We start from the raw sequence: 15,536 nt of genomic DNA on the forward strand, positions 1-15,536 counted from the left end.
CCAGAGTGTCAGACGTATTGCTATATTAGTGTTGGGTAATGTGTGTGTCTGAGGCAGTGGGTGTGTGGTGCCAATGCGGGTGGCAAGGAGTTAATGCCTACCTGATAGTCCCTTTGTGAGCTGTGGCGTCAGCCTCTGTTTGTCTGTGTGTTTTAGTTCCTTTTCTTTCTTCCTGTGGCCCATTTCCTCCCTGGAGTGTTCCAGGAGGCTGGGTTAGAGAGATTACTGTGGGGACTGCTGCTGCTGCCTGTGGTCTCAGGAGAACAAGCTAGTGTAAATCTTCTCCTCTGCCACTGGGCCAGACACACACACACACACACACACACACACACACACACACACACACACACACACACACACACACACACACACACACACACACACACACACACACACACACACACACACACACACACACACACACACACACACACACACACACACACACACACACACACACACACACACACACACACACACACACACACACACACACACACACAAGCATACAAGCATACGCACACTTCCGACTCCTTACCTGTCCTGTAGTGACTGGCTATTCTGTGAATGAGGAGTTGGTATGTTCTCCCTATGTGGTAGCCTAGGCTAATCTGTTTCAAGAAGGGAAGGATTTCAGTCCCCATCCTGCAGCTCAGGAAACACAAGAACCCCATCTCCTCTCTTTCTGTCGCTCTCTTTCTGTCCACTGACTCTTTCTGCTGTACAGGGCCCCCAGTTAGCATGTTATGCCTAGCTGGTAGCTAAGGTAATGTTGACAGTTTATCTGCAGAGTAAACTGGAAGAGAACAACACTGTTTTATTCCATGTTCTATTTTGCTCTCAAGACTACCTTCACCTTAACAGATACCGTTATTTACATCATACCAGACCGCTGTTTGTTCCATAATCAACATGCTGTTGCCCTCAACGTTATTTATCTGATTGAAAACTCATTGATACTGTGTTTACGAGTGTGTTTGCGGCTTTCTGTCTTTGCGAATGTTAAATGGCAGTAGCCAATATGTGGGCACTGGGCCTGCATTATTTTATCACCAGTCTCACCCTCTCAGTCGTTGGTCTGAATGAGGAAATGCAGTTTGTTGTGTGAGGTTGTTAAGGTTTAAAACGCTTCTGTCACACAGAGGGAAATAGCTGAGTTCAGTTCAGCTCATCCCATCCCTCCTCATAACTCTGTTTTTCTGCTTCTTTCCTTTTTTCTCTCTCCCCTCCCTCTTCGTTTGCACGCTCTCTTCCCTCGAAGGGTTACCACCCAACAACCTGCTCCTGACTGTGATTGGTGGAAGTGGGCTGAGCGGGCGGTTCTGTGTTTGTGCTTGTGAGAGTTACCAGTCAGAGCAAGTGCAGGCTGTCAGTGTCAGGAGGGTTTCAGTGGAGTCAGGCAGACCAGACTCTGGAAAGCAGAAGCAGCTGCGCAAACCTTCCTCTTTCAACCTCAGGACACAAAGGACTGTCTGTTCCTACACCTCTCTGCCATCTGCTTTCCAAGGCCAGGAGGAAAAAAGGGATTTAAGATCAACAGACGCCGATGATATTTCTCTCTCTCTCTCTCTCTTCCTACTTCCCTCTTTGTTTTTGTCTTGCAAAATCCCTCCTGAACAGAGGAGAGATAATCACAGCCTCCTCTGAGGGAACCAAAGAAAAGGAGGGATCGAAATAAACGACAACAACATCATCATACCCAGCGGCCTGCGTGTGTTTGTCCGACTGTCCCCTTGCGGCCCTGCTGCACTGTCTCCCCGAGGAGGGAGACTAATGCATGTGGCGCTGTACTCCGGGTCAGTGGAGGATGAGTCCGGTCATGGAGGCTCAGACCATGCAGGCCAAGCAGCAGCAGACGCAGCAGCAGCTACAACACTATCTGGAGAAAGGGGTCCCGCTTGAGCCCTTCATGCACCAGGTGGGGGGCCACTGCTGCGTGCTGCGTTTCGGGGAGCAGACCATCTGCAAGCCCCTCATCCCCCGAGAGCACCAGTTCTACAAGAGCCTACCCAGCGCCATGAGGAGGTTCACCCCCCAGTACAGAGGTAAGAGGCTACCCCGGAAGACACATTTCAGTTGAATGCATTCAGTTTTACAACTGACTAGGTATCCCCCTTTCCCTTTCCTAACCACAACCTCCACCACATCCATCTACTGTGTGTGACTGGGCTAATGTTGTGCTGCTGTGTTCTCTCTCTCTTTTTCCATATTCCATCCTCTCTCTCACTATCTCTTGGAAGGCGGTTGGAAAAGAGGGTAGGTTATTGCAGGTGCATGCATTTTTCTCAATGCAATTTTCATTATTCACAGTCCATGTAAGCCCACGGTTTTAGGGTGTTTTCAGGAAGTCTGACTGTGCCCCTCCACAGAAGGATCAGGTGGGTTTTGTCAATTCTCCAAGGCCCAGGGTAGGACTTTGCAGGCCAGCCAGGATGCTGTGTGGTAGCAGGTGCTATTGGACCTGGCCACAGGTGGGCGCTGTAGCATTGGAGCACCACCAGGGTGTCCTGCCCTGCCCCTGTGTGCAGTCACACAGAAACAGGTTGGAGCTGTGTTTCTCTGCCCAGAGAGCATGCAGAGCAAGTAGAATGTAGTATAGTATGCATTAACTGAAGACAGGTTTAGTTGCACACATACACAAATATGCATTCTAACAGGAGAGGGGTGAATCTGTCATACCATGACATCAATATCTAAGGCTTGAGATTCAGAAGGCAGTGTGGACCTGCAGGGTCCTAAAGTCCTCCCAATCTGGTTAACTCTCCCCTTCCACCTCCAGTGCTGCATCTCCCCTCCACTGTCTAGCCCTTTAACAGTGGGTTATCTAACACTGTGTTATGGTTCACTGCAGCTGTTTGTCTTTAGTCCCTGACAGACAAGTGAAAGGTGAACCTGTGTGTGTACACAAGGAAGAGGAGATCCAATTCATCCCAGTCGGTATCTCCCTTTTCTATCTTCAATCTTCCCTTTGAGCTACAGTACCTTTCCATGTTAATATTTGCAGCTGTTGTGTCCTATGCATCCCCACAGAGAGTTGGGGTGGCTGGGTGAGAGAGGTGGATTCTGGGTAGGGTGGGGCATGACTCATGAGAGAGGGGGGTTAGAATGATGCACTTGCGGGATGGGTAGAATGGCGTGAGAGACTGAGTGGCTGAAATAGGCTTTCACTTCATCCATCTGGTCCATCTACAGAGACTGCAAACTGTGCATGCTGCTGTTCTGTTCTCTTATTGCACAAGTTGTTGTAAGGCAATATGCATAGGTTTACATGTGTTGTGTTTGTTGTTTGTTGGTACTCTATGGTGTTTTTAAGATGTTTTATTTAATTTTGCTCTGTCGTCTACTGTTTAATAATATTACTGCTATAATGGTTTGACAAACCAGTTTAAATCAATTAAAATCAATAACATTTTTGATTGCATCTGCTCGAGCTTTGGTGGTTTGTGTTCGGAGTAACTTTCCTTTTCTGCATGATTGATAGTATAATATTGGGAGTGTGTGTGTGTGTTTACACAACAGCATACTGTACTCAAATATAAACAAGATTTCCAGATAGACACAGCCTCAATTTGTTTTCCCCAAGCCCCATATCTCCATTGCTCTTTCTCTCTCGCTTGTTCAAGATCCGAGTTGGGAGATCTGTGTGTATGTTTGTCATGTTGTCCAGGTCCTTTGATCTCTATCAGGTTGAGAGACACCAGGGCAGACAGCTCTGGAACTTTAGAAAGGCAGGAGAGTAAAAAGAGTTGGGGGTAAGAGACAGTCCATTTGCATGTAAAAGGATCATTGAGCACCAATATGTGAAGTTCATCGTGTCATGTCAAATGAAAGCTAAGAGTATATCTTTTTTAGATTAAGAAATATATATATATACATAATACATATACATAAAAGATATACTCTTAGCTTTCATATATATATGTATATATATATATATATTTTTTTTTAAAGGCTATTTTCCATCCCAAAAAAATGGAATAAGAAAATAAGTAAACCCACATATTTAATTTGGTCTCCCTCATGAGGAGGGAGGATAATGAAAGTTCACGGAAGTAACAAGGAAAAGCCTATCCACTAGTTATTGTGATTTTACTGATATCAATTTTGTTCATGAATTGTTAAGTGATAACTAGAAATGTTTGAAAGAATCAGTAACGGAATCTATGCAATTGAATTGGCTACAATGGGAAATCATAATAGTTACGAACCACAATTGGGTTCACAAGTTTGGACAGTACAGCACAGTAGAGTACAGTAAAGAAAAGTAGAGTTCAGTACAATATGGTAGAGTTCAGTAGAACACACGAGGACAGTACAATGTATTGTACTCTACGGTACAGAACTATACTGTACTGGATACTCTACTGAGCTCTACTGTACTGTACTTTGATGTCCAAACTTGTGAAACATAGACTCTACTAGCTAGGTTTCCATCCAATTGGTGACTGATTTTGATATTCTAAAATCCACAAAAACAATATGCACATTTTCCCACCAGAGATGTTACAGTCAAATTGTCTTGTTGCGGACAACAGTCATTATGTGATAACGTAGTGCACATATAAATAACTTTTGCGGTTACATTCACATGTACCGAATAAAAAATACACCTGCATTGCTTGCTGTTTGGGGTATTAGGGTTTCTGTACAGCACTTTGATATATCAGCCTATGTAAGAAGGGCTATATAAATACATTTGATTTGATTCCATTGAATTTAAACTCCACTGATCGTTTTGTCAGAAGAAATATTGCGTTATGTAGCGAATCTATGGTCTTGGCAGTGTGCTCTAGCCAACAGCTCACATAAACAGTGCGGGCAGGCTACCTACATGATGAGTACAAGATGATTTATATTTGTCAAACGGCAGCCACGCATCGCTCATCAGAATAAGACCCTCAATATTTATTGGAAAGGAGTGTCAAGCTCATCACTGTGCACATTCAACACATATCTTATTTCATCTGTAGCCTAATAAACTGCATGCTTTCCCAAAATCGTAGTGGGAGGACCACACAAAATCGTGTGACTCCACGTTTACTTCGATATTATGGTTATTATATCAATATTTACACATAAAGGCATTTCCATCATCGTTTCTCACATAATTCATGTCACCGACACAAAAAGATCCCACCCACAAATTTGCTGTTTCCATCAGGCCTGTCGTGACATTTTTATCCGACATGTACTTTGCTTGCATTAAAACTCTTTTGGGATAGGGGGCAGTATTTTGGGGTGGCAGGGTAGCCTAGTGGTTAGAACGTTGGACTAATAACCGGAAGGTTGCAAGTTCAAACCCCCGAGCTGACAAGGTACAAATCTGTTGTTCTGCCCCTGAACAAGCAGTTAACCCACTGTTCCTTAGGCCATCATTGAAAATAAGAATTTGTTCTTAACTGACTTTGGATGAACAGAATGCCCAGAGCCTCCTACTCTGTCCCTGATGCTAATATATGCATATTAGTATTAGTATTGGATAGAAAACACTCGAAAGTTTCTAAAACTGTTTGAATGATGTCTGTGAGTATAACAGAACTCATATGGCAGGCGAAAACCTGAGAAAAATCCAACCAGGAAGTGGGAAATCTGAGGTTTGTAGTTTTTCAAAGCTTGGCATACCGAATACACAGTGGGATATGGATAAAGTTGCACTTCCTACGGCTTCCACTAGATGTCAACCTTCTTTAGAAACTTGAATGAGGATTCTACTATAAAGGAGGGGCTCATGAGCCCTTTCTGAGTCAGTGGTCTGGCAGAGTGTCTCAGGCTCGTGACGCGTGCTCCCAACAAAGTTACCTCTCGTTCCAGTGCTTTTCTTCAGACATAGGAATTCTCCGGTTGGAAGCTTATTGATGTTTTGTTAAAAACATCCTAAAGATTGATTCCATACATCGTTTGACTTGTTTCTACGACCTGTAATGGAACTTTGAGTTTTTGTCTGGAAGAAGTGCTCGCGCCACATGAAGATGGATTACTGGGCTGAACACGCTAACAACAAGTGTCTATTTGGACATAAATTATGGACTTTATGGAACTTTATGGAACAAATCAGTCATTTATTGTCAAACTGGGATTCCTGGGAGTGCCTTCTGATGAAGATCATCAAAGGTAAGTGAATAATTATAGTGTTATTTCTAACTTCTGTTGACTCCAACATGGCGGATATTTCTTTGGCTGGATTGGCCTCTGAGCGCCGTTCTCAGATTATGCTTTTTCTGTAAAAAATAATAATAATCTGACACAGCAGTTGCATTAAGGAGAAGTCTACCTTTAATTCTGTGAATAGCACTTGTATATTTTATCAATGTTTATTATGAGTATTTCTGCAAAATCACCGGATGTTTTGGAATCAAAACATTACTGCACGTAACGTGCCAATGTAAACTGAGATTTGTGGATATAAACATGCACATTATCGAACAAAGCATACATGTATTGTGTAAAATTATGTCCTATGAGTGTCATCTGATGAAGATCATCAAAGGTTAGTGATTAATTGTATCTATATTTCTGCTTTTTGTGACTCCTATCTTTGGCTGGAAAAATGGCTGTGTGTTTTTTTGACTTGGCTATGACCTAACATATGATTGATTATATGTTGTGGTTTCGCTGTAAAGCATTTTTGAAATCGGACATGATGGGTAGATTAACAAGATGTTTATCTTTCATTTGCTGTATTGGCAGGGCGGCAGGGTAGCCTAGTGGTTAGAGCATTGGACTAGTAACCGAAAGGTTGCAAGTTCAAATCCCTGAGCTGACAAGGTACAAATCTGTTGTTCTGCCCCTGAACAAGCAGTTAACCCACTGTTCCTAGGCCGTCATTGAAAATAAGAATTTGTTCTTAACTGACTTGCCTAGTTAAATAAATAAAAATGTGTGAAAGTTACATATTTCTAAAAAATATTTTTGAATTTTGCACGCTGCCTTATCAGCTGAATGTTGTCGAGGGGTTCCGCTAACGGAACGCCTGCCCTAGAAAGGTTAAAAGGTTGGATGGAAACCTGGTTTATGATTGGTTCAGATTTGGTCCGGCTGAAACAAATTTGTTCTAGTTTGGGGGCAGAGCTATACCCAAATAGTGTGTAGAATAGTACCCAAATATGCAAAGGAGGATTATGCATATTTATACCTTTGTGTACCTATTTAGGATAGATCACCATGAAGAGAATGACTTTCAGAGTTTTTGGAAAACGTGGTCACAAAAAAACTGAGGGAGATTTGCCGGAATTCTGTTACCAAATGTTGAATCTGCACAGTTCTTCCAGTGAATGTGTTTTTGTAAAGTCTTCAGTGTAAAGTGTTAAAAGTAGTCCTTGTGAGTTGTATGGTTTGTTTAACTTTGAAGTCAATGGTTTTTGTTTGGCATATATTTTAAGTGAAAAATCTTAGTCTCAGCGCAATTCTGTTACCGTGGAATTGCCCAGACAAATACTTCCCAGTTTATTCTATTTCCTGCATAGGAATTCAAATACAGTATTACAGAGAGAGAGTCAAAATAACCATTGCTTTGCAATTTCTACGAGGTTGATGTCTTACCGGTTTTTCTTCTCCCTTTTTGTCTCTCTCTGACCCCAGGTGTGGTATCTGTGAATTTTGAGGAGGATGAGGAGGGCAACCTGTGTCTCATAGCGTATCCACTGCAAAGTGACTCTGGGGTGGGGGACCTGGAGAATATAGACCCATCGGTCAATGGCGAGCCCAACAGCAAGATGCACCAGTGGGGCATCAAGCATCTGTCTGCCCAGAGTCTGCTGGACTCACGCAAAGACAAGGACAAGAGGTGAGAGACGAGAGAGAGACGGATGCACTTGAAACACTGTTACAGAGACCTACTGAGATACACCAATAAAGAGATAAACAGGGTGACTGTTGACTGAGACATACACACACATTTGAGACCCCTCTTTTAAAGTCACTGAGATCTTTTCTTCTAGTCAAAATAATGAGCAACTGGGCATTTTTATACATGACCCTAAACATTTTTATTTTACATTTATTTAACTAGGGAAGTCAGTTAAGAACAAACAGTGGGTTAACTGCCTTGTTCAGGGGCAGAACGACAGATTTTCACCTTGTCAGCTTTGGGATTCGGAATGTTTGGGATGTTAATTGCTTAATATACTCAGGAACCATGCCTGTGTGCAAGCACCTGCTTTCAAGATACTTTGTATCGCACATTTTCCTTTATTTTGGAAGTTACCTGATACCTGTATGTTGAGACACATTGTAGGTTCTAGAATGTAAGCTTGATGCTCTCCACCCCTCCTGACTCCTCTCTTCCTATTTCCCCCAGTCATAATCTCGAGGGGGAGGTGTTGGCATGGCTGCAGCAGGAGGAGGTGCCTGTGGGAAGCAGAAACGCCATCCAACACAACCCCTGGAGACTCAAACTCCAACAGAAACACCTACAGAGGATGAAGGAGAACGCCAAGCACCGCAACCAGTACAGTATCCTTTCAGCGTGGAACAACCACTTTGAACATCAGGCCGTCCAGCACCTGCCTGCAAAGTTTGTCCATGTACTGTACCTAAACGTATTACTGTATAGTGCTGCCTATTTCTTCACTCTGCAGAATCTTGTGCCCAAAGTAGCCTTACAATCTCACAGATAATCCACTTGTGACATCTGTGTATTTGTAAGTGAAGTGGATTGATGTGAGTAATGGCTCGAGATGGATTGGTGTCCGGTCCATCTGATGAATTAGTGTCTGCTGATAGGGATTCAGGTCTTCCTACTACATTAGCGGAGAGTTAAGTCTCCAACCAGGTGCATTAGGAATATGATGTGGTTCTCCTGTAACCAGAGGCTCCTTGACTCAGGACCCCTTCCCAGAATTCATCCTGCTGGAGAACCTGACGTGGCGTCATGCGGTTCCGTGCGTGCTGGACCTGAAGATGGGCACGCGGCAGCACGGTGACAACGTGTCTGAGGAGAAGAAGGTCATGCAAATCCGCAAGTGCCAGCAAAGCACCTCTGCCTCCATCGGAGTACGCCTCTGTGGCATGCAGGTACAATGTTAACTTGTGTTATTGATGGGGATGGGGCAGAATTGAAGAGTCTGAAATGATATATTGGCGAGGCATAGCTTAGTTCTAGTTCAGAATGAAAGGGAAGAAATGTGTTTCTGAACCCCTCCGTCTCCTACCTCTCTCTCAGGTATACCAGTCAGACTCGGGTCAGCTCATGTTCATGGATAAGTACATTGGGCGTAAACTGACCCTGTCGGGCTTCAAGGAGGCTCTGTTTCAGTTCTTCCGGGACGGGCGGCGTCTGCGGAGCGAGCTGCTCTCCCCGGTGCTGCGGAGGCTCAGGGAGATGCAGGCAGCTCTGGAGGGCTGTGAGTCCTACCGCTTCTATTCCTCCTCCCTGCTCATCATCTACGATGGTGAGCCGCCCCGCACACACACACGCAGAGGCCCCGAGGGCGGTCTGTCTGAGGAGGAAGAAGAGGAGGAAGTGGAGAAAGATGAAGAGGCAAGTGCGTTTGGGTTTCCCGGCAGCAGTAGTAGTGGTAGCACTGATGGTGGACGTCTGGCAGCCCGATCTGATACAGGCCCTGGCCCGGCGGTGGACGTGAGGATGATTGACTTTGCCCACACCACGTGCCCTGACTATGTGGAGGACAGTGTGGTGCACGAGGGCCAGGACAGTGGCTACATCTTCGGTCTGCAGAACCTCATCACCATCATATCCCAGCTGGAGGACCACTGCACAGACTAAAACACACACACACAGTTTCTCTTCTCTCTATTGGACTCATAGAAGAAGCAGCACACTGGACTACAGAGGCTGGCCAGAGGTGCACACTGAACATTGCTGTTGCCAGTTTTTCCACAGGAGTCCTTCATTTGGGTGTTTTTGTTTATATCCACAAGGGATACAAAGGGCCATGAAGGTTACATTTGAAGAGACATTTGCAGTCTTCTTTAGTTGACTCAGTGAGTTGTCGCCATTATCTGCTTACTCTGTTACCTATTACGAAGTTGGTTATTTTATCCAGTTATTTATTTAGGGGAAAAGCAACACAAGGAGGTTTGAAATGAAGTCCAAGACTGCAAGCATGGATTCCAACTGTCCAAAGGTGCCTGGCTTATGCAAGCACACACACACATGCACTGATTTTGATGTGTGCTACTGATCGGGCAGATGTACTTGAAAAAGCAAACAGAGGAACTGATGTATGTGTGTGAAATATTAAAGTTGATGAGAGGAAAGAGAAAACATAATCTCATCTTCCATTTTTCTTCTATACCAGTTTATTTTTCCACCCTCTTTTCTTATCCTTTTGCATTCATAGAAGATACTATGTTATATTCAGATAGCAATTACATTACATACAGGGACTATAGCTTTATTTATTTGACATGTTTCTTAAATAAAATTAAAATAAAAAATTGAAATAATTGTATGTTATTGTATATTATTCATTTTGGTAGAATAATATTAATTAATGTTATTATTTGACATGTTCAGGTACAGTTGAAGTCGGAAGATTACATACACTGAGGTTGGAGTCATTAAAACTTGTTTTTCAACCACTACACAAATTTCTTGTTAACAAACTATAGATTTGGCAAGTCGGTTAGGACATCTACTTTGTGCATGACACAAGTCATTTTTCCAACAATTGTTTACAGACAGATTATTTCACTTATAATTCACTGTATCACAATTCCAGTGGGTCAGAAGTTTACATACATTAAGTTGACTGTGCCTTTAAACAGCTTGGAAAATTCCAGAAAATTATGTCACGGCTTTAGAAGCTTCTGATAGGCTAATTGACATCATTTGAGTCAATTGGAGGTGTACCTGTGGATGTATTTCAAGGCCTACCTTCAAACTCAGTGCCTCTTTGCTTGACATCATGACCTCAGAAAATAAAATGTAGACCTCCACAAGTCTGGTTCATCCTTGGGAGTAATTTCGAAACACCTGAAACTACCACGTTCATCTGTACAAACAATAGTACCCAAGTATAAACACCATGGGACCATGCAGCCGTCATACCGCTCAGGAAGGAGACGCGTTCCGTCTCCTAGAGATGAATGTACTTTAGTGCGAAAAGTGCATGTCAATCCCAGAACAACAGCAAAGGACCTTGTGAAGATGCTGGAGGGAACAGGTACAAAAGTATCTATATCCACAGTAAAACGAGTCCTATATTGACATAACCTGAAAGGCCGCTTAGCAAGGAAGAAGCCACTGCTCAAAAACCACCATAAAAAAGCCAGAGTACGGTTTGCAACTGCACATGGGGATAAAGATCATACTTTTTGTAGAAATGTCCTCTGGTCTGATGAAACAAAAATAGAACTGTTTGGCCATAATGACCATCGTTATTTTTGGAGGAAAAAGGGAGAGGCTTGTAAGCCGAAGAACACCATCTCAACCGTGAAACACGGGGGTGGCAGCATCATGTTGTGGGGGTGTTTGGCTGCAGGAGGGACTGGTGCACTTCACAAAATAGATGGCATCATGAGGAAGGAAAATGATGTGGATATATGGAAGCAACATCTCAAGGCATCAGTCAGGAAGTTAAAGCTTGGTCGCAAATGGGACTTCCAAATGGACAATGATCCCAAGCATACAAAGTTGTGGAAAAAATGGCTTATGGACAACAAAGTCAAGGTATTGGAGTGGCCATCACAAAGCCCTGACCTCAATCCTGTAGAACATTTGTTGGCAGAACTGAAAAAGTGTGTGCGAGCAAGGAGGCTGACAAACCTGACTCATTTACTCCAGCTCTGTCAGGAGGAATGGGCCAAAATTCACCCAACTTATTGTGGGAAGCTCGTGGAAGGCTACCCAAAACGTTTGACCCAAGTTAAACAATTGAAAGGCAATGCTACCAAATACTAATTGAGTGTTTGTAAACTTCTGACCCACTGGGAATGTGATGAAATAAATCATTCTCTCTACTATTATTCTGACATTTCACATTCTTAAAATAAAGTGGTGATCCTAACTGACCTAAGACAGGGAATTTTTACTCTGATTAAATGTCAGGAATTGTGAAAAACTGAGTTTAAATGTATTTGGCTAAGGTGTATGTAAACTTCGGATTTCAACTGTACCTATATCTTGTAAATTATCTGGATTGTCCACAGTTTGTTGGAGGGGAAATAAAAACTGTTTTGGTTGTGGTAAAATGTACTGTTCTGCTCTGTTCTCTTTGTGTGCTAATACTGTATTATACAGTTACGATCATTCTCACTACAATCAGACAAAAACAGAACTTGCATTGCAAGTTTTTACTGCTTCTAAAACTGCTTCTTGCCCCACATGTTTTCTAAAAATAGCTTTCAGCTAATACAATGTTGACATGTAATGGATAGAAAAACATGTATAATTTATTGAAAATGTCACTTGGATCTTTTTTGGCACCAACAAAATCAAGTCCCCTTCTGGCACACCGAGTCCAATTGGTTGTAATGGGACTTCGTGTTTTTACCCTGCAAACTAGAATGAACCCTGACTATAATAGACAGCTGACAACGCTCTTAGATTATACACATTTGATGGAAGGAAAGTTAATGTGAATAATGATGGGGAATGCCTCTCAAAGTACCAGCGCATTTATAAAACAATTTAATCCATGATTCGTTTGGAAAGTATGAGAACTGCAGCTCCATAATGTCAGTCATGATGCAGTCCCACTACCACCTGCTGGGTCAGGGGGAAAGACCTGACCACAGGGCTCAGACTGCTCTGTTAGATCACATCTAAGAATGGAGGCTAGAATCCCATCTAAATAACACTTGAAAGTATCACTTTCAGTTTATTAAAATGTCAGATGAACATTTATCATGATCGCATTGTGTTACTGAGAAACATGGGCTCTCTGGAGCTAATCTAAATAAATGATACAAAGCGCCACATGACAGCTATATGGTCCAGAAAGGAATACAGAGACTGTGTGTGTGATGGTGTCAGATGGGGCTGGTACTACAGTAAAAGGTCAAGTGAGGTCATCCAGAGCTGTGGGGAGATGGTGTCTGGGGCAGCCCACCGTCAGGTCCTAACCAGTCTGAGGTGGAATCAGAGGAAACGAGACTGAGGAGAGGAGAGTCAATCAGCCTCGGGAGGAATGCTATGAGTCACAGACTTCTGGAGACATGTGATCCACTCACTGAGCATTCAGAGCTCTTCTCTCTCTCCTGTGTACACAGAGGTGATAGACCATTATCTGCCTAGCAGCTCAACTTCCCCTTTAACTCTATGTGCTGTGCTTCAATAAATAACATATGGTGGACATTGACAATCAGAGATGTTTTCTGCAATACGCACAAGCCATTGTGTCGGTCAGTGCGTCAGTCTTCTGTCTACAGGTCTCTTGTTTCTCTAGTTAGTCTGACTGATTTAAAGGGGCAGTGTCCTGCTAATAAACCTATGTATGTGGGGTAGGAGTCTCATGTTAAACCTCTGCACTGTATGTGGAGCAGGTCTGACCAACTGGCTGATGTGACCCAGAGGACACAGCTCCAACCTCAGGGTAAACAGCTGGGTGGATCAGGGCAGGGGGCACACAGGCAGTACATGTACACACAAATGCACACAGGCACGCACAAACACAAGCACATTCACTGCTTGAAATCAGTCTCTCCATTTATCGCCATACTAAAGATATTTGATCAAATCAAATTTATTTATATAGCCCTTCGTACATCAGCTGATATCTCAAAGTGCTGTACAGAAACCCAGCCTAAAACCCCAAACAGCAAGCAATGCAGGTGTAGAAGCACGGTGGCTAGGAAAAACTCCCTAGAAAGGCCAAAACCTAGGAAGAAACCTGGAGAGGAACCAGGCTATGTGGGGTGGCCAGTCCTCTTCTGGCTGTGCCGGGTGGAGATTATAACAGAACATGGCCAAGATGTTCAAATGTTCATAAATGACCAGCATGGTCGTATAATAATAAGGCAGAACAGTTGAAACGAGCAGCAGCACGGTCAGATGGACTGGGGACAGCAAGGAGTCATCATGTCAGGTAGTCCTGGGGCATGGTCCTAGGGCTCAGGTCCTCCGAGAGAGAGAAAGAAAGAGAGAAGGAGAGAATTAGAGAACGCACACTTAGATTCACACAGGACACCGAATAGGACAGGAGAAGTACTCCAGATATAAAACAAACTGACCCTAGCCCCCCGACACAAACTACTGCAGCATAAATACTGGAGGCTGAGACAGGAGGGGTCAGGAGACACTGTGGCCCCATCCGAGGACACCCCCCGGACAGGGCCAAACAGGAAGGATATAACCCCACCCACTTTGCCAAAGCACAGCCCCCACACCACTAGAGAGATATCTTCAACCACCAACTTACCATCCTGAGACAAGGCTGAGTATAGCCCACAAAGATCTCTGCCATGGCACAACCCAAGGGGGGGCGCCAACCCAGACAGGATGACCACATCAGTGAATCAACCCACTCAGGTGACGCACCCCTTCCAGGGACAGCATGAGAGAGCCCCACTAAGCCAGTGACTCAGCCCCTGTAATAGGGTTAGAGGCAGAGAATCCCAGTGGAAAGAGGGGAACCGGCCAGGCAGAGACAGCAAGGGCGGTTCGTTGCTCCAGAGCCTTTCCGTTCACCTTCCCACTCCTGGGCCAGACTACACTCAATCATATGACCCACTGAAGAGATGAGTCTTCAGTAAAGACTTAAAGGTTGAGACCGAGTTTGCGTCTCTGACATGGGTAGGCAGACCGTTCCATAAAAATGGAGCTCTATAGGAGAAAGCCCTACCTCCAGCTGTTTGCTTAGAAATTCTAGGGACAATTAGGAGGCCTGCGTCTTGTGACCGTAGCGTACGTGTAGGTATGTACGGCAGGGCCAAATCAGAGAGATAGGTAGGAGCAAGCCCATGTAATGCTTTGTAGGTTAGCAGTAAATCCTTGAAATCAGCCCTTGCTTTGACAGGAAGCCAGTGTAGAGAGGCTAGCACTGGAGTAATATGATCACATTTTTTGGTTCTAGTCAGGATTCTAGCAGCCGTATTTAGCACCAACTGAAGTTTATTTAGTGCTTTATCCGGGTAGCCGGAAAGTAGAGCATTGCAGTAGTCTAACCTAGAAGTGACAAAAGCATGGATTAATGTTTCTGCATCATTTTTGGACAGAAAGTTTCTGATTTTTGCAATGTTACGTAGATGGAAAAAAGCTGTCCGTGAAATGGTCTTGATATGTTCTTCAAAAGAGAGATCAGGGTCCAGAGTAACGCCGAGGTCCTTCACAGTTTTATTTGAGACGACTGTACAACCATTAAGATTAATTGTCAGATTCAACAGAAGATCTCTTTGTTTCTTGGGACCTAGAACAAGCATCTCTGTTTTGTCCGAGTTTAAAAGTAGAAAGTTTGCAGCCATCCACTTCCTTATGTCTGAAACACATGCTTCTAGCAAGGGCAATTTTGGGGCTTCACCATGTTTCATTGAAACGTACAGCTGTGTGTCATCCGCATAGCAGTGAAAGTTAACATTATGTTTTTGAATAACATCCCCAAGAGGTAAAATAAATAGTGAAAACAATAGTGGTCCTA

General features: G+C 43.7%; 1 protein-coding gene across 1 annotated transcript; it reads left to right on the forward strand.

Moving 5' to 3' along the window:
* Positions 1 to 1,346: 1,346 nt before the first annotated feature.
* Positions 1,347 to 10,546, forward strand: LOC112254402 (inositol hexakisphosphate kinase 2). Its single transcript, XM_024426968.2, has 5 exons — positions 1,347 to 2,045; positions 7,579 to 7,783; positions 8,297 to 8,451; positions 8,837 to 9,012; positions 9,161 to 10,546. The coding sequence occupies exons 1-5, from the start codon at positions 1,778 to 1,780 to the stop codon at positions 9,722 to 9,724; spliced, it is 1,368 nt and encodes a 455-aa protein (XP_024282736.1). The 5' UTR covers positions 1,347 to 1,777; the 3' UTR covers positions 9,725 to 10,546.
* The last annotated feature ends 4,990 nt before the right edge of the window (positions 10,547 to 15,536 follow it).

This window comes from Oncorhynchus tshawytscha, linkage group LG07 (genome assembly GCF_018296145.1).
Source record: "Oncorhynchus tshawytscha isolate Ot180627B linkage group LG07, Otsh_v2.0, whole genome shotgun sequence".
In the NCBI taxonomy this organism is placed as follows: domain Eukaryota; kingdom Metazoa; phylum Chordata; class Actinopteri; order Salmoniformes; family Salmonidae; genus Oncorhynchus; species Oncorhynchus tshawytscha.

Coding starts and splice junctions, on each gene's coding strand:
- LOC112254402 (XM_024426968.2), top strand. CDS start 1,778: ATGTGGCGCTGTACTCCGGGTCAGTGGAGGATGAGTCCGGTCATGGAG. Junction 7,784..8,296: donor CGCAAAGACAAGGACAAGAG/GTGAGAGACGAG, acceptor TATTTCCCCCAG/TCATAATCTCGAGGGGGAGG. Junction 8,452..8,836: donor CAAGCACCGCAACCAGTACA/GTATCCTTTCAG, acceptor ACCCCTTCCCAG/AATTCATCCTGCTGGAGAAC.